Source organism: Desmodus rotundus, chromosome 1, assembly GCF_022682495.2.
Source record: "Desmodus rotundus isolate HL8 chromosome 1, HLdesRot8A.1, whole genome shotgun sequence".
Lineage (NCBI taxonomy): Eukaryota > Metazoa > Chordata > Mammalia > Chiroptera > Phyllostomidae > Desmodus > Desmodus rotundus.
In genome coordinates, this window is record NC_071387.1 from 138,653,939 (window position 1) to 138,673,414 (window position 19,476).

Sequence of the window (19,476 nt, forward strand, 5' to 3'; positions counted from 1 at the left end):
GGAAGATAGGTGATGTTTGGCTTTCCTATCTCAATTTTATTCAATGAGCCTCCTTGACCTGGGTCAAAGGGAGGATCTAAACCACTGCTAATATATTGTGTCACCAATATTATCTCTGATGAAAATCAATCACAAACCTTTGAGCTTGGAAGTAGCCGGGAATTCTAGGACAGCTGAGGCGCGTATTTTTTATCCTTTTTTCTTGCTACCCAAATTAGTGCTGAGGTTTGGACCCTGAGCTTCCAGGTGCTGGTCTTCTGCTTCGCAGAGAGACTTCCTTGGAGCCTGTACCTCCTTTCCTATGGGATCAGTATGGTGCATAGCTCGGGGGGAAATTGTCCCTGTTCCTGATAATATGAGATCACTGTTTACCAACTGTGCTTTGATGCTGCTGGCGTGGACACAGACTTGCATCATGGGCCTACCTGTTGATGCCTCAAGAAAATTCTCTGAATGTCATTCAGACAGACAGCAACCCTGGCATGCTTTGAAAACTGCAAATGGGGAATGGCTTCATTTACAATTCCTCTGAAAGGCAGGCCACCTCCCTGAAGGGGGACATTTGGCCTTTGCTACACTGACTTCATCATAATGTGTGACATTGAGATTACCAATCTGTTTAGAGCTGTCTATGGAAATGGGGGTCAGTGAGGAGACTCCTCTTATATGAATGACAAGCTCCAACCCAAGGGATCATTCCTGGCTGAGCCACATGGCCTTGAAAATAAAGATTTGTCCCGGAAAAGCTGACACAGTCTTAACTTTAGCGGCACACAAAGCACCTTGGTAATTAAATAACTCTGTGTGTCAAGATCATTCTTCATTGCCATGTAAATACATTTTAATTTATTGAACTGCCCTTAAGCTCCTGTCAAAAACACATCCCAGGAAAAATGAGAAGCGATGCTCCAGATTGACCGGCAACCACAGACGTCTTTGTCTTTGGACTTCAGTCCGCAAAGAACTGCGCTCCTGCAGTCGACACATCTGCCAATGTATTTATGTTCTGCTGAAGAGGGCTGCCCCTTGAGGTCACTTCCCTCTTGCTTACACACACTGCTTATGGGTTTCTCTGATACGGATCAGGCTAAGCTTGAGTTTCAGCTGGTCATAAACATGACTTTGTGCACCAAAGAATTCTCTCTGGGACGGGGATACAGGCGGACCTACTGCAGCATGGTGTCATCACACTAAAGGGAAGTTTTTCACATTCAGAGTCAGGACGTGGTGCTGATTCACGGGGAGCTGCTGAGTTCCAGACAGCTGTTGGGTGATGGTGGTGTTATTCCCGTTGCAAGTTCCATCCGGGGCCAGGAGCACCTGGGCATTCCCAGAGACTGTAGGCTTTAGATGTTATCTCCAAATTACATTATTTACACAGTCATTCTGGTGTGCACGTGTGTGTATGAAAATAACTCAATGTACAAACAACGAAAGCCTCCTGGTTTTGTTATTATTTATTTATTAATTTCCTGGGATCCTAAAAATATTGAAATGGCCTAGTTCAGTGCTTCTGAAACTGAATGTAGATGCAAATCACCCAATGCATATTCTCATTCAGCAAGTCTGGGATGAGGCCTGAGACTTTGTCATGTGTTCAAGCCCTCAGGTGATGTCAGGCCACAGTTTGAGTGGCAAGTCCCCGGGCATCTCTCAGTTGCTGAGAGGTTCTGCTCATAAACATAGCTTTATTACCAACCACCACTCCATTCTTCCTCCAATTATAATTTAATTGCTCCTGTATGCTTTCATTTTAGCCCCAGTATTTTGCAACCACAAAATTATTAGCTTTTCCATCCCTTCCTTCTTTCTCTAAGCCTCTCTTCACCCTGCAGAAAAAACACACATAGCCACTGCCTTCCACTATTGGCCATCCCAGAAATCTTGCTTGCTTTTAGGGGGTGGGCAGGAGGAAGGATGTGGAAAGGCGAATGGCTTGAGGTGAAAGAGCCAAGAGCCACTGTGAATGAACGAACCACTATTCATTTCATCAGATGAGGATCTGAAAATCATGTGTTTAACAAACACGGTTCTTTGGAGATGATGTCCTTAAAAAGAGAAGCTCTAGCAGACTCTTGTTCCCTCTCACTTTGGCCTAGAATTTTGGAAGTCAGGAGTTTGGGCTGAGGTTATTTACAGCTACAGGAGAGAGAAAAATGATTTCTTTTTCGAATTCACACTTTCTCCTTGGATCACTGTCTTCTCATTATGCCACCAATCTTCAACTGTGTCGAGTCGCACCTCTGCTGTCAGACAAACTCCACAACCCTCGCAGGCACGGGAGAGAAATGTGCCAGACGCGCGCTGTCCCTCAGGGCTGCTTGGTGGGCCAGCACTGCGCTCAGCTGCCGAGGTCCCAGACCCCACCGGCCCTGCTGTCTGATTTTTAGTCAAGCCTGCTCTCGGTGAAGCAAAGGGGCCCTCACAGACTCAAAGGACTTCCAGGTTGATTGAGCTTTATTGTTTTCCTTTCCTTTTCTTCTTTTCAGCACTTTTCCTTGATGATTAAATCTTCTGTTTGAGTCTGCAAGTAACTAGCTCGATAAAAACCCAAAATAGAACATATGAGGGACTTAATTAAATAAAGATTCATATGGAACTATTGTCATTCCCAGTGTGAATACTTTCTTAAATTTCTTTTGGGTTTCCCATCAGCAAAATTAAGGTAATATGTACAGGTGAGTGTGATTAGTAGTATTTTTGAATAGAATTATTATTCAATTATCTTTACTTTATATAATAAGGTTCTATACTATATACTATATTACTATATTATTCTATTATTATTATTATTGAATAGAATTATTATTTCAACAGATTTATTGAAAACTTGACCTTGTAACATATGGTGGATCCCCTTTCTAATGTGAGTCCAGGGAGGTATGATAACACCTGCACTGGAAGCTAACAAAATAGACTTATAAATCTGATGGCTATAACCTTTTGGCCGTGCCTCCAAGCTGCTGGGCTGTGTGCTGATGCTGAGCTAGCTGTGAAAGAATCACCAGGGAGGGTTGATTAGAATTACAAATGTGCAGGCCCCCACCAGGAGTTCTGTATTTAAAAGAGTGTCTCTGGTGAGTCTGCCATACTGTTAGATTTAAGATGAAATGTTTTGAGAAAAGTGATCTAATGTTTATAAATCTAAATCAGCCAAGTAGCAACCAGTAGTACAATAGAATTTTACCAAAGTTTAAAATACAAGGGAATGAAACTTTACAGAAGTATCTAGTAGTCAAACTGATATCAGCTAGACTTTATTTTTTCTGTGACTAATATTCTATTATTATTTATTTATTTATTTTAATTTTAGGCAAAAAGATACAAAAAGGAAGTGGACACATTTAGATTTTTAAACAAACTCTTAGTAGATACTTGGTAAATATGTATTTCAAGACCTCTGTACATCAGATGAATTTAACAAACAGCTCAATCAGTTGTTTCATGATTAGTGCCTTCTTCATATAAGTTGGTGACTTTCTCTCCCAAAAAGGACACTCAGAAACTTGTTTCAAATTCTGTACATTCCGGAAATACCCTGACCAATTAATGGGCTTACTAACAAAATTGAATGTGTAAAGCACTATATTAAACTAACTTAATCTCATTAATTTTCCCCTTTCTCTTCCTGCTTTTTAGTTTCTTCTCAGACCCACTGTATCTCAGTTCTGTTACCCTGTCTTGTTTTTTGTTTTTGCCTTCCTTCACAATAACTGCCTGTACATTTTAGAATGTGGATGGAGCTAAAATTGTGTGTGGGTGGGCCCCCATTCAGGAGGTATTGGCCTGTTGCTCTTGAACTCAGGTGCCCACTGCCCAGCCCATCATAATCCCAGGCTGTTGCACACAATTGTCTTTGGAATGCAGCTTCCCTTTCTTTTGTTTTGCTTCACTTTATTTTCTCCTTCTATTCCTGGTTTTCCCCACACAGTTTGCTCCCCACAATAGGCACTCACAGGACATGTTTGATATATCCTGTTGACATACCCTTTCATGCATGTAATTTTTTACTTTACATACATGATACTATGCTAAAATCTCATTCCATTTCTGTCTTTTTTTTAAATGCAAAAGCATTTTTTAAAGGATCTATCCATGGTGCTGGCTAAATGCACACCTCCTTTATTGTTCCAATGTGTGGCATAAAAGCCCAGTACATATTCATTATTGGTCACCCAGAGTCCCTCTAAATATTCCCTGCTACACAGAACATTGCGTTGAATGTCATTGTATTTGTCCTCTCAGCAGCTTCTTTGGGCTTATAAATCCAGAAGTGCAATTTGCTAGGACAAAGGATTTATAGGTTCTTTACTAGATGTTGCCAGATTGCTCTCTGAAAAGTCTATAGCCCAAGAAGAGTGCATGAGGATTCTCATTTCTTCGTATCCTTACCAAAGTAGGCTATAATCTGATTTCTAATTTTCCCCTCTAATCTTGTGGATGTAAAGTGTCATCTTGTTGTTAATTTCCATTTCTCTGGTCACTAACAAAGTTATTCTCCTATAATTTCTTTTACTGACAATATATTTGTAACTTAAAAATTGTGGTCTTTAATACATCTGAAGCCCATTTTTGTATGGTATAAAGTATAAGGCATCATGTATGAAGGTATAAATCCATCCAATTTATAGTTCTGTATACAAGTGATATACTAAAAATATTTGTCCTTTCCCCATTGTTTTGTGGTGGTACATTTATCATAGGTCAAGCTTTAATAAATATTTAGTGCTTCTCTAAACTTTCTAATTTATTCCATCCCACTGGTCTACTTCTGTGACAATACCAGTTTTTATTTATTATTACCATGGTTTTGTAATATACCTAAATACCTGGCATAAGAAGTTCCTTTGCCACGGTTTGCCCTCTTCACAAATGATGTAGCTATTTGCAGACATTTCTTCTTCCATATATATTTGAGAGTTGGTTTGACAAGCTACTATTCTATTTTTATTAAAAATATAATTTTATTATTAATTTTGGGAGAATTAAGATCTTTATAATATTTTTCCACCTATAAAGATACTATACATCTTTAGTTACTTATGTCTTCTGTTATGTACTTTGGTTGAGTGGTATATATTTTTTCATAAATTCTTGTGCATTCTTTTCTACCTTGTAGTTAAATGAATTCTTTTGTACCTTGTAGTTTTTTGCTATTGTTACTCACATCTTACTATCCTTTGTTTTTATTATTACCAGTGTAATAGTGCTGATTTTTATAAGAAGAACTTGGCTTGGTCAATATTTCTCTAATTAGTTCTAAACATTGGTCTACTGAGTTTTTATAATTATATAATTGGCAAATAATAATGGTTTTGTTTTTTCCTTCTAGACCATACACATTTATTTCTCTTTCTTATGTTATTGGATGCCAGGACCTCTGATATTATGATAAACAGAGGCTGCTAAAATTGACATTATTCTTCTCAATCTCAAAAGAAATGTGTCCAAAGTTTCCCTATTAAATGTTTTGTCATTGTTGTATGTATTTTTTACATATCTTTTCTTTTCATGGTTAGATTTTTGGTAGATGGGCTTTATCAAGTTATGGAAATAAAATTCTAGTCCCACTATTTAGAGAACTTTAAATCTGTACATACATACATGTTTATTTGCTGAACTTTATTATATGTTTTTTTTGTTCTATGGTGGTAGTCATGTGATTTTTTCTTTAGTCTATTAATGTGAAGAACTGTGTTAAAATATTTTCTTATGATAAACCATCTTTAGGGATTAAACTCCACTTGGTTATAATGTATTATATGTAACTTGAATAAACAGTTTGATTCAGGTATCTACTATTTGTTCTTAGAATTTGTGTATCTATACATTTCTTAAGTAAAATGGGCATATATATTTTTTCATCCTATACTTATCTGGTTCTAGAATCAAAGTGTAATAGTCTATAACTTTGAGTTGAGAAGCATTTGCTCTTTCCAATTTTTTGAAAAACTCTATAGAATAAGATAAATTTCATCTATAGAGTGACTGGTATCCTAGGCTTCTGAATGGTAATTAAAGTAGGATGGAAATGGGGGAGAGGTGAGGTGGTCTTTTTGTTTATAAATATCTTTTTTTTATGGTCTGTACAAATTTTCTACTTATATTAGCACTTACTTTGGCACCATAAATGCTTTTGGAAAAAGGTTTTATTTATCTCGTTTTCCAACTTATTTTTAATATAGTTGTTCAGAGCATTATTTAATTATTTTTAAAACTATTTTAATATTTTATTCTTTCCTTGTTTATTCTTTATTTTGTGCATTTGCAATTTTTTCTTTTTATTATTTCTTAATTAGTCTTAGATAGGTGCAGATGAAGCCTGAGAAAGAAATAATAATTTTCCTAATCCATCTGTGCTGAAGGGCCACACTGATGTTTCCCACTGACTGTCCATGACAGGGGCTGCTGTTTGTCTGGATTTCAGAGGTGGGGAGTTGGCCACCAAGGGCCATGTGGGGGAGGGAAACCCTAAAAAATGGTGTCTCAGCTACGCCCTGTCTGAGGTGCTTAACCCTCTTCTGCTGCTGGCTGCAGATCCCACCCTTCCTGACCTCCGCAATGACATCGTTTGCTCAGAAGTCTCTTATTGTCCTCACTACAGAGCGTCAGATTTATAATTTGCCTTTCTGCTTCTAAGGCATCTCCACTGCTGGGTTTGAGAAGGATTGGCAGAGACACAGGGAGGTTTCCTGAGAGTCAGTGTCTTCTTGGGGAAAGGAGGTCAAGGTGTGGCAGAAGCCAGATTATAACAGCAGAGAAATTCATCCTGCAAATAGCTGCCAGGAGCAGCACAAGCGAGGGTGTTAAGTTTAGCTCTTCTCTCAGTGTCAATGTTAGTTCATCATCTTTTAGAAATCTGAAAACCCTCCATTCAAGTTTTAGAGATGTTTTCTACTTTCTATTAACTGATATAGCGAGGCTGAATGGTTCAGTGTTATAAAAAATATTTAGCTTCTTGGGGGAAAATAAAAGAAGTCTTAAGGGTGCAAATATTCCTAAAATCAGTCTTTATTTAACTCAAAAAATTAGAGAAATAATCATTTGTGACAAAGACCTAGGAACAGGTAAATCCAAAAGTAAGGGGATGGAATTTCCATATTGTGTGAGATACTTCCAATGCATTAGTAGAATCATTGCCATGTTATCTTGATTTCTCATCTGTGCTGCACATGGGGTAAAAATTCACATAGGACTGATAAGTAGTTGTGCACATGCTAACTGATAGCATCCTTGGATTCTTGGTGCACCTAGTACATGCCAAATCGTACAGAGCAGCCAAATTCTAGGCTAAATTCTTTCTATAAAAAAGCCCAGAATAGCTTATCAGTACACATCATTTGTTAATGACTTTCTTGTCCTGGTCTGTCCTGGAGAAATCTATTACTGTCGCTAACCCCCAAGCCTCATGTAATCATGAGAAATGGCAAGTGATGCCTTTGCTCAGAAAGTAGCACCTGTGGCCTATCTCAGATGCACACATTTTAAGGTCCCACTGCCTGATAATATACTTTGGAGACAGGGAGGTATGCATACAGCTTTTGGGAAGCACTGACACCTTACCAAGTAACCCCACGATGTATATTTTTAGGTGTGTGGGAGATAAGTGTTTGTAACATGGCACCAAAGGAAGTAACTTGTTCTGCAGAGAGGAAGATGGTATTAGCTTTTCCACAAAGTTCCATGGGAATGGACACAAAGGAATGGGGCACATATGTATTATTGTTCTCTTGGCAATTCTATCCCTGTCAGAAGTGCTTTAAGGGCAGGCTTCCTGTGGCCCTAGGAGGATCCATAGAAGCTTTAATTTGTAATTTTTTCCTTTCTTTTTTTAACATTAAAACCCTGAGTCTCTTAACTTTAACAATGGATGGAAAGAAAGAAAAAAAAGGAAGAAAGAGAGAGAAAGGAAGAAAGAGGCCACAGAGAGAGGGAGAGAAGGCAGAAAAGAAGGAAGGGAATTCTTGTAAAGAAAATATCATTACAATGCTATTTTTCATGACAAGGACTTCAAGGAAATATTTTGGTATTAAATAAAGCACATTTTGCCTACTGCCGTTTTCTGGTTTCACCTTTGTGGCTGGCCATCGATACAGAAGGAACACGGGGTAGAAATGTGATTTAATTCCTACAACAAATCATGTCGATGTCAAGGCATTACAGGGAGCTTCGGGAGAGAAATGCAGTTATACCCATTCCGCAGCCGCCCCTTCCACCTGCTCAGACTCCCCGGTGAATTGCAGCCCTCTGCTTCTTTGGATTAACTGTAGGCTCTGTAGCTAGCCCACCTACCTTTCCTCGCAAGGTGCACAGCTTCCGCGTGCTCCACACTGGTGACCTGGGTGCCATTGATAGCCAGTACCACATCTCCAATCTGGAGCCCGGCTTCCTCAGCGGCGCTGTCTGTGAGTAGATAGACAACAAGGGTCTCATTGAGGCAGGGTCCCAAATTGAGTTCCCTGCTGTTTGTCCTCTTTGTAAAAAGCGCTTTCTCTAAAGGGCCTTTCTTTCCAACTTTAAACAATTGACTATGTCATTAATAAGAAGGAAAATGCTGTCCTCGCAGCCTCCCTTTCATTTCCAGGACCCGGTTTCTTTGCACATTCAGCCAGGCAGCTACGTGGCCTCTTTGCAATATAATAGCAGCTGCTCAGAAACTCAATCTATTCATCCACCAGAAGGTTGAACTGCTAGTTCTCATTCCTTCATTGCTGCTAGGTCTCTTTGTAACCCTGAGAAAATCACTTAACCTCAATATCTTCATCTAGGAAAAGGGGGGATGGGGGCAGAGCTTCTCTGTAGGATTGTTGAGGGAACAAGTAATTGAAATACTTATGAAGTTGTGGCAAAAACAGATCTTGGAGTAGTCAGAGAGAAAAGAAAAAAAGAAATAAAGAGCTGCTTTTACTTTCATTGTATAGGCTCCTTTCTGAGAAAGAAAACCAAAAATAGCCTAAGCCTTTGGATTTAGGCTTTGGAAGGTGGGGAGGACCTTTCCAGCAGCTATTTATTTTAACCCCTGGTTTTCTAGTATCTGCACTTACTGTAACATACCTAATATTTTCTGGGGCTAAAGAAAAAGATGTGAGCCATCTTAATAAGGCCTCCCGTATATTTAAACAAGATTCATTCTGCAGAAGTTTAAATCTCTTTTTTCTTTTCCACTTCAGTTGGAAGCCGTTGCCTTTTCCTCAGATCTCGGTGCTGGACGCTTGTGTACTGTGCATGGATGAGCATTGTGCAGAAATACCAAGCTGTCGTTCCCTAGAATGTCATAAACCTTCTCAGAGATGTTCCGTCTTAAAGCGTGACTCAACCGGTGAGGTGACATGACGTGGAGTATTTTTAATCATGACCACAATTTGTCCAAGTCTATTTACACTAGTAGGGAGGGTCTTCTGTGCTTGGATAAGCAATGGCTGATCAATGTAGAAAGGCAAGTGAAGAATAATATTTGATGTTTCTATGCATTTACATGATGTCATCCTTGCCCTGAATTAAAGTCTCATGGTATGGTTGATCATTTAAATGAGTTTCTCCGTAGTTTTAAAGGACTCAGAGGACTTGCGTATGTCAATGCCTTCTGAATCAAATTCTAAAGTGACAATATAGGTCCAGAGTGACTTTTTGTAAATTTTTGTATTCCCTATTGTATTAAATACTGTCTTATACATGGTAGTGTTTCATTAAATCCACATTGAATGGATGAATAAATGAATAACTGACCCCCAAATTTTACCTTCTAGAGGTTTAAGATTCCACTGGGGATGAAACGGTGTACACAATCAAGAGGAAAAGTCACATGCAATAAACAGTGAGTGTAAGTTTAAAATAAACAATAGGTTGTAAAACTTCAGAAAAGGGAATTCTCACTCCAATTTGAAGGGGCTAAGAAATGTTTTCCAGATGAAGAGGAAGTTGGTCAGACCTTGGTGAATAAATAGATTCTCCACCATGGGGAGTAATGAGGAGGTAGGGTGGCAAAGACTGCCGGGTGTTTGCAAAACTAATCCCTCTTCCATCTGAGTTCACAGTTGGACAGCTTTTCTCAGACCCTCTTGCAATTGGACAGGCAATGTGATTGAGTTCTAGCCATTAGAATGTGGATAGAAGTGATGTAGGCCACTTCTAGGCCTGGCCCATAAAAACATCCCATGGACCACCCTTCATATTCTTTTCCCATTGACTTGCTGGATGCAGATAACTTCAAGGGCCCTAGGGGACAATATACTAAAAAACAAAAACAAAAACAAAAACAAAAATCAAACAAAAAACAAAAAACCAAAACTAAACTAAAAAAGAAAAAAACCCCTGGATATTGAAATATTATGTGGGTCGAAGCTAGCAACCAAAGAAGATCTGCTTTGGACTATTAACATGAGTGACTGACGAGCTTTTATTGTCTTAAGCCACTCATATATTTGTGTTACCAAAGATAATATAACCTCAATCGTCACGTCAAGAAAGAAAAGTTTTCTGAGCAAAGGCACACAAACATAATAATTTAAGACATGCCCAAAAGTCAGTGGCTCAGATAAACTGCAATAGAGGTTGTGGGTGGGTAGGGTGAGCGCGGAGGAGCCGACTGAAGAGTTAGCCAGTGTGTAAAGGGTCTTCCATGTGAGGATGAGGAATTTGTCCCTGATCCTTCAACAACAGAGAGCCATTAAAAGTTGTGAACAGAAAATAGGTTTGCAGTGGTTTTTAGAAGATTAATTTAGAGTAGGGTGAGATTAACATAAGCAGATCAGCAAGGATATTATTGTCAGGATACAGTCCTGTAATGTGACTCTGAAAATGGGAACTGGAAATGAATAGAAGGTATAAAAGGCTGTCATGGGACCTAAAATATTTCACTGCACTTACTTGCATATCTGCCTTTGTACCCCTAATGGACTAACAACACTTCATGGGCAAGTAAAATTTCTTATTTATTTATTTATTTATTTATTTATTTATTTTCATGCCTAGCATAATCTCTGGCATACGGTGGAATCTTTTAAAAAGTTGACTAAATAGATGTATTAGCTTTTTTTCATAATACTGATATAACCATGGATAAGAAAATTAAAAATGTCCATTAGGTTTATAGAAAAATATCTTTGAAACTGTATGTGATGGGCCTGAGAAATGGATTCAGAATTTATAAAGAAAGGGGCACGTGTATGGAGAGAAATGCAGAGCAGTGAAGACAACACCTTGAAAATTCCCTGTGGGAAGGGGAGGAAAAGTGGAACCAAAGGGGAACAAACAAAGACGCAGATGGATCCCAGAGAGCGCAGAAGCAAGAGTGTAAGATCAACGAAGGAAGAGGATTTCTACAGTGACACCATAGAAATGTGCAAGACAACATTTTAAATCCTAATCTATACCAGAAAGCAAGAACACGAATCGAGGAAAAGTGATTAAATCTGGAGATGAGAAAGTAATTGATAATTAAAGAACTTTAAGTGGAAGACAAATGTTTGACCTACTTATGCTGGTCAATACATGCTAACTAATTGACGAGAAAAAGTCATAAAAACTATAATCAGTGGTCTAAGTGTTTTCTCTCCCAAGTAAACTTCATCTAAACAATAATTTTTGACGTAAAAACTCCAATACAGACATAATTCATTTTCAACACCTCTGCGATTTAATCCACATGCCACGTATTTCACCCGCTTAAAGTATATTCCGGGAGTTGTGCAATCATCACTGCGCTCTTACTGTCGAACGTTTTTGTCTCCCCAGACAGAGCCTCCCTGACCCGCAGCTGTCACTCTCTATCTCCTCCAACGTCGTGGCTCACCACTAATCTGTTTTTTTGTCCACTAAGTCCACTAAATCTGTGGACTTGCCTATTGCGGACATGTCCTACAAATGAAATCATACAATATGTAGTCTTTTTACGTTTGGCTTGATTATTTGGCAAAATATTTTTAAGATTCACCCATGTTATAGCATACATTATATTCTTTCTAGAAGTTGAATAGATATTTTGTTGTCAGGATATGAAACATTTTGTCGATTCATCATCGGTGGATGGAAATTTGCACTGTTTTCACTTTTTGAATAAATAAAAATAATGCTGCTGTAAAAATTTGTGTACAAGTTTTCTGGGGGACATATGTTTCCCTTGTCTTAGGTGTGTACCTAGGAGTGGAGTTGTGACTCCGATGGTAATTCTATGTTTACCTTTTTGAGAAGCAGTCAGACTGTGTTCCAAATGGCATTGTACAAATGTTCTGGATTTCTCCACACTCTTTCTAATATTTGTTATTTTTTGACTCTTTGATTATAGCCACCCCTGTGAGTGTGAGTGAAGTGGTATTTCACTGTGGTTTTTATTTGCATTGCCCTGTTGAGTACTGAACATTTTTAATGCGCTTATTAGCTATGTGTTAATTTTCTTTGGAGAAATGTCTACTCTAATCCTTAACTCATTTAAAAACTGTGTTACGGAAGCCGGGAAGGGAGGTGGGTTTGGCTGGGGTGTGGTAGAGGGGTGGGGAGAAAATGCAGACAACTGTAATTGAACAACAATAAAATAATTTTAAAAAAAGAAAAAAAAAACTGTTACAGTATTTATGAGCGTGAAAATGATTCCTGTTTGTAAAGTAATTATTTCTGAAGTGTAACTCTTCTTTATAGTTTATTTCATTGTTTTTAGCTTTAATTATAGAGGGTACTAATTATGTTCTATTTTCTAATGTGGCCTAGAAATTCTCCCTTTATCTACTTAACTATGGTAGAAATTTGAGCCATTAGGACTTCTTGGAGGAGGGAGCTCTTTCAAAGTGACCCTGTAGCATGGCACACAGACGGCTGCCCGACTCGGTCTTGGGAACAGATGGAAGTATGCACCCTCCATGAAACAGGAAGGAATGAGATGATAGAAAAACAGGACCATAATTTTCTGTTTGTTTCCTCAACAGGATCCCGGAGGCTATAGTTGTGTGTTTATAATAAGGAGTTGAATGCTGAGCTACTTCACCCTTTCATGCATATTTTACGTATAATGCAGAATCTGAAAACCTTATAATTAAAAAGGAGTCTGTCTTTTTCATTTGAAAAAAATGTACTATAACAGTAGCATTTTAAATTCTAGAGCTTCCAGAAACATGGGCCTGTCCATAATTTCCCCTATGGTTTGCCCATCCCTAAATGTATAGTTTTCTTTTCGAGTTTGCTTGGTATCAAAGTCGGAACATCTGGTTCTTTTGTTTATGCCAACAGATCTCACAAACATTTGGGCTTTCATAGAAAATGTTCATGCAAATGTCAGCCGAGTGTGGGCAATTAGTCATGTAAGCTACAAGCACATTCCCTCTCTGTATACTTATGGATGATCATTTCCACCCCACCTACACGTCTCCTGCCTTATCCTTTCATCTTCAGTGTGTAATTAAGCCTCGCTAGTGCTTCCAGAACAATGTTTTGTGGTGAGAATGAGATTCTCAGAAGTGCTGAAAATATGTGTAATTTTAAAGTCCCTCAACCACTCATTTAGTAGATTTGACTAGACAAAGGGTTTCAGAGGCTGTTCCTCAGCATGGAGGAACGCATTTTTAAAAGGAGAAGGAGACTCAGCAGCTACATGAATCCCTGCCAGGGCAGCACTTTCGGATATTGATTAAAATCCTAGGTTAACTATGTATTGTACCATTTCTTCTACAATAGACATGCTTCAGCTTTTCTTGTTACAAACCCTCAGGGCCTCCTAAATACAAAGTCATTTGCAGTGCAAATATTTTTATTTGTTTCACACTTGAATGGATGAGATACAGTTCATTCTCTCAGTTGAACAGTTACAAAGGTATCAAAAATTAAAGAAATCATAACATTTTATTAAATTGCATATAGTTATTTTATCTAGAATGACAGGCATAAAAAGTCTGTCAAGGCTTTGGATATTTTGCAAAAATCTGCAAAATTAATAAAGTCAGACCTGTTTGAACTTTTTAGAAAAAAAGGGTACTCAATTATCTTATTTCTTTGCCTATAACTAATTTTTCAAAAGAAGAGGTAGAAATGGGAGAGTAGGGAAAAGGGAAAAAGAAAGAGAAGAGGAAAATGGCAAGAGGAGGAAGGGGAGAGAAGAAAGTGGAGTGGGAAGGTATGAAAAGCCCATGAATACATTCCCCATGAATAAACATTTGTTTCCTTAAAGCTTGATGTATTTTAAAAACATAGAAAAGAATGAGAAGCCTCTTTATGATAAAAAGTTGCCTGTCTTTGTGTCTATACAGAAATAATTTATCCCACAGTTATTTTTTCATTGTTGTTAATTGGAAGGGCACTAGTAACATTGACCCTGGACAAAATTTGCAGTCTTTTTCTTTTGTCACCTGAGTTCTATCATCATGTTCCTCTTCTCCTATCCTTCCCCTTCTTGTTTGGAGTCCACTCTTCCACCCCCAAATCCCATCAACATTGGGGTAAACTCCCTTCCCATCCCCTTACCTTAATAAGAGGATTACTTGTCAAATCATCATTTGTATATTTGATTAACTGATTAAACTTGAATTGAAATTTTTTCACATCAAAGTAAAAATATATCCATGCATATGCATTTTAATAATTTAAGTCAGAATAAAGGCTTTTTCCCTGGATAAAATAATTTTCAGTGTAATAATTTGGCCATTTGCTTTTCTCTAAGTATTTTAGAATCTAATTGAAAAAAAGTTACTACAAAAGCAAAAGCTAAAACACCTACTTTTCTAGAGTTTTAATTGGGATTACAGTTATAGATCAATTTAAGGAAGACTTGACATCTTTAAATGTTAAGATTTACAAATGATGCGGTTGTTTTTCCTGCCATAATTTAGGTGTTCTTTCTTTTAAAAAATTTTCTTTATTGTTGTGAAATTACAGTAGTCCCCATTTTTCCCCCATTGCTCTCCCCCACCCTAGCTGTTCTTAAGTTTATTTCTATATAAGGACTGACCTTCAGTTGGAAAAGGAGGAAGGAGGAACAGACAAAGACGTGAGTACATTTGAAGGTATAGAGGTGGGATTTCTGATGAACAGAAAATGGGGTTGAGAGACCGTCAAGAACATAATCCATGCTTGTAAGACTGAGGCAGGCGCAAGCTGAGGGGAGCAGAGAAACTCAACATTGGATAAGAATGCAGCAATTTTTATTATTACGCTAGACTGACCTGTAGTTCTATAATTATTAGATTGCACTTAACCTTTAATGAGAAAACAACAATGCTTTTATGGTCTAAGAGAGACTACAAAAAAATTAAGATCCATCCCAGAACTCACCCAGAGCATGTAAATATGGATCTGCAAGGTAACCTTAATGGAGAATACTGAGAAAAAATTATTTTATATAATACACTGATTGAATCCCATTCAACCATAATTATTAGATATCTGAGATAATATCAGTTCTACTGTATAGTTAAGAAGAGTTGATATGATTTTTAATGTATTGAATATTTTTCTTAATAGTTGAGAATAAACTAGTTCTATTTAAGTCATGCAAATTCAAAAGCAATTCTTTGATAAGAATAACAGGATTTTAAAAAAATGTGACTATATGGAAGTACTATTCCATGGAGAAGAGACAAAACCCCAGAGACAAAAACTGTGTATGTGAGTGATGGTTTGTTCGTGTGACTGTTGTTTATCACACTTTGGGTGCGGAGTGTCACCGTGGGGGTATGACTTGAGGATGAGATGTGGAGAGTGCCTTGAGGTCTTCTCACATCTTCTCCATCTCTTCCCAGTCTGTGGTTGCTTGGGAAAGTCATGAGAGCGTTACTCCACCCTCAGGTTCAGGGTGGGCCAGGCTTCCTCCTAACAGTCTGGACAATGCGTTTCCCCTTGCATTTGGCTTGTGAAACAGCTCACATGGGCCCCCCCGGGGACACTGACACATGAGGACATTTGAAGCCAGTTCCATCTGTCTTTACAATTCTGAAGTGTGATGGAAAGTTAGAACAGCTGAGATTGTTTTGGGTCCAAATAAGAAGCTTGTAACATCAAAAAAGTCTGAGTCCAGGGGCTGAAAGAGATTGAGCCTTTGATGGAATAATTGAGCCATGGAAACAAATCAAGCACCTGGGCTGTCACAGAACCATCGACTTTTGTAGTCAATCAATTCCTTTCATTTCTTAGATCATTTTGAGCCAGATTTCTTCTCAGTTGCAAGAGAGTCCTAACTGACAGAATAGGGAAATAACCGGTTCTGGAGGGAGAAATTCTGATATCCATGACATAGCTATATAACCTCGGGCAAGTCACTTAACCCGTTTGAGCCTCACTAAACTCGTCTGCTAAATGGCAGTGGTCATATGAAGCTTCACGTCCTGCGATGTAGATACATGGGAGAACGTGTATAAGACGCCCTGCTCATAATAGGTATCCAATGCATGTAAGTTTCTTTCCTCTCTGATATCGCATGATTATATTTAAAGCAAATGTAATTATTATTTTGATATTATAAATAAGTAAACTAATTTCTTTGTAAACATCAGTGAAGGTGAACTAGATATCCAGGGTACTTAGTACTTAGACAATCCCTTCACACTTAGAAGAGACTAAGCCTCTACAGTGTTAGACAAGATCTGTGCCATCGCTCACCTGGCATAAGTGTAACCTGAAAGAAGTGCCCTTCGGATGGGTCCTAAAACTATAGAACTTAGCTTCTTTGCTGCACCAGGAATACCTCACTTTTACGTAGGGACTCAATATTTCTTTCCTCTATTCCCACAAACTGAGAACAGATCAGAAAATTCTGTTCATATAAAAAACAGGTTGTCTCCTGGGCACATTGTTTCCTGCCCACTGGTGTCACCTTTGACTGAAGTAGCCACCCACTTCTTCATGGATATGACAGCTGATTCCCAGGAGAATCACAGAGCATGCAATATCTAACTTGGGGATACCAGAATTCTGAGATGCAAAGCAAAGTGAAATGTGACCCTGGGTGATAATGGCACCAGGGAAGGAATGAAAGTACTGGGACAAAGCAGGCAGGGTCATAATCCTCCCCTCCCTCTGCCCCATGCTTCCCCAGCCCTCAGGTACCCAGGGGTATCCGAGGCCATCAAACAAGCATTTGGGGGGCATCTACTCCATTTACCTTTGGGATACTGCACAAGGTATTGAGGATAAAATAATGAGTAAGATACAGTTTCTGACCTTGGGAAACACGTCACCCAGATGAGTACTGCCACACGATTAAGAAACCCCTAGTGGCCCTGGGCTTCCCTCTGTGATACTCTCATTAGGCCTCAACTAATGCACCAGGCCGGGTGTGGGCATCTTTATTTTATATTCCTATCAATCTTCCTGCTCGGGCCCCAATTTCTTTCAAGTCATTCATCTCCAATTATTCTTATGTTATAGATCAGGGAGCAAAGGATGCCATCTTTCATTAGGCATCAACTAATTCTTCATTTGCTTGTTAGGAAATAAGAAGATCTGAGAAGCTGTCAGGAAATAATTTAGGGGGAATGGAACTCTCCCCAGAAACTATTAAATACTGAAACATCTGCAGCAACGGCCTACGTATAACATCCTTCTTACTCCAGAGCTTGAGCCCCATCTCCACGATGCAGGCAGGGCCATTCTTTGGTAGGGAGGCCAGTGTCCCAAATATACCAGGAGAGTATTTTCCGTCAGGAAAGCATGTCTTTTAAAAACATCTGATCATGATATGTGGACTCTCGTCAATCATCATGAGTTTTTGATAGACTGAGATTTAGGAATTGCTTCTATTGCATATGTGTGCTTTACAGGACTATGATACCAAAGGGGATTTAGTAGTCTGGTCTGAATTAAAGCTTCTATAATGAGACAACTTACTAGCATCCACTTCTGTTACCACGATTGGTTTGGAGAATTGAATTCGGAAGCCCCAGGGATAATCGCCAGTTCCTTTGAAGAGCCTCACGGTTCGCTCTCGCACTACGGAGGAAACAAAGAAGGCGTACTTTTGAGTTAATCCTTAGGTACTATAAATATGATTATAGAAGTAGCTAGTATTTATTACTCATTTATTGCATAACAGACCTAATAAAAATGTTCTAAATACTTTACAAGTATCATCTAATTTAATCTTTTGATTAGCCTATTATTATTGGGTTTTTTTTTTTGAGAGGAGGAAACTGAGGCACAGAGAGGTTAAACAAGTCTCCTGAGTTGCACAGTAAGTAAGGGGCACTGCCGACTACTCCCAGACAGTGTGACTCCCCAGGGGTAGCTGAGTCTTAGAGGTCTGAGTCACTCAGATCCATAAATAATGGGGCAGTTATTTCAAGATTGTACATGGAAATAAGAAAACAGAATTCTCAGCCATACATGTAGGTCTTATAGGAATCCAGGAAAACCTGAACAACTGAGCTTCTCAGAAAAAAACAGAAATAGCTGAGCTTTGCAGAAATTGTAACTAAAATTGTGCTGGATTGAAGGTGGAGCGCTCCAGCGATGTCACCGTAAGAATTCGTGGATTTTTACACCTACTCCAGTGATGTTTAATTAGTGTGGCTCAGCCATTTCTCAGTCTGTTTTTACATGTCCCTCTCCGTTTTCCTCCTGGTACCTTCATACAGTATTTTCTGTGTATATGTGGACATACATGTATGCATATGTAGTATATGTATATGTGTGTGTGGTTATTCATAACTTCAACTCACTCATGACCCTCTTCACCTGCCCTCAAGACATTTTAACTTCTGTGCCCACTACCAAGGGCATTTCCCACTTTGATGCCTGAAAGAGAGAATACCACAAGTCCAAACTATCTCTGCCCACAACTCTTTGGGCTATTAGTCTTTAGAAGCAAAGAAAGGGCAGGATTCCAAGGCAGAAAACATCTCTGCAAGACATCTTTTGTGGATGGACAATTTACATAAAGGGAAATGTGGACATCATAGGCATTTTGTCTTTTACAGTATATTTACGTCTCATTTTTATTTAGAAAAAGTTATATGCCTGAATCATGGTAGAGTACAAAGTTAAAGCAAAACATCTGAAGGGCCTAGGTAATAACAGAAGGATGTATTTTAAAATGCTGACAAAGTTATCCAATGAAGAGTTATAACAAAAGGCTTCAAAATACTGTGTATTAGGTTGTATTTAAGGTCAAGGTCAACAGAAATAAGTACTAATGCAATACTGAGAGAATTAATCTGTCCCTTACAATTACATTGGCACACTTTATTGGTCAATTTCTCTCTTATTTGTTAATAAATATCTTTAAGTGATAAAAAATAAATCATAATAAACTATGATAATAAACTTCCTGAGTCTTGGAAGTGAATTATTAGTAATAGTCCTATTATTAGGTCTCTGGGAAAAGTGAGGTAATTAATTATAAAAAAGAATGCTTATCTATTAATAAAGATGGGATAAATTAATACCTTAAAATTATAATTTAATAGAGTACCTTTTCATCGAAAAATAGGGACACATTAGATTTTATGAGTGATATGTTTTGCTGCTCCTTTTCAACCTTTCTTTTGTATTTTTATATTTCAC

The 19,476-nt window shown here is 38.3% G+C and overlaps 1 protein-coding gene across 3 annotated transcripts in view; it reads right to left on the reverse strand.

The window, feature by feature from the left end:
* Positions 1-19,476, reverse strand: part of LOC123480049 (uncharacterized) — a 107,196-nt gene that overhangs the window by 51,326 nt on the left and 36,394 nt on the right. For all 3 annotated transcript variants that reach the window (XM_053911251.1, XM_045197665.2, XM_045197664.2), the window contains exons 7-8: positions 17,803-17,904; positions 8,293-8,403 (exon numbers count right to left, since the gene is read on the reverse strand). In XM_053911251.1, the coding sequence (XP_053767226.1) occupies positions 8,293-8,403; positions 17,803-17,904 (213 nt within the window). The remainder of the gene's footprint in view (positions 1-8,292; positions 8,404-17,802; positions 17,905-19,476) is intronic.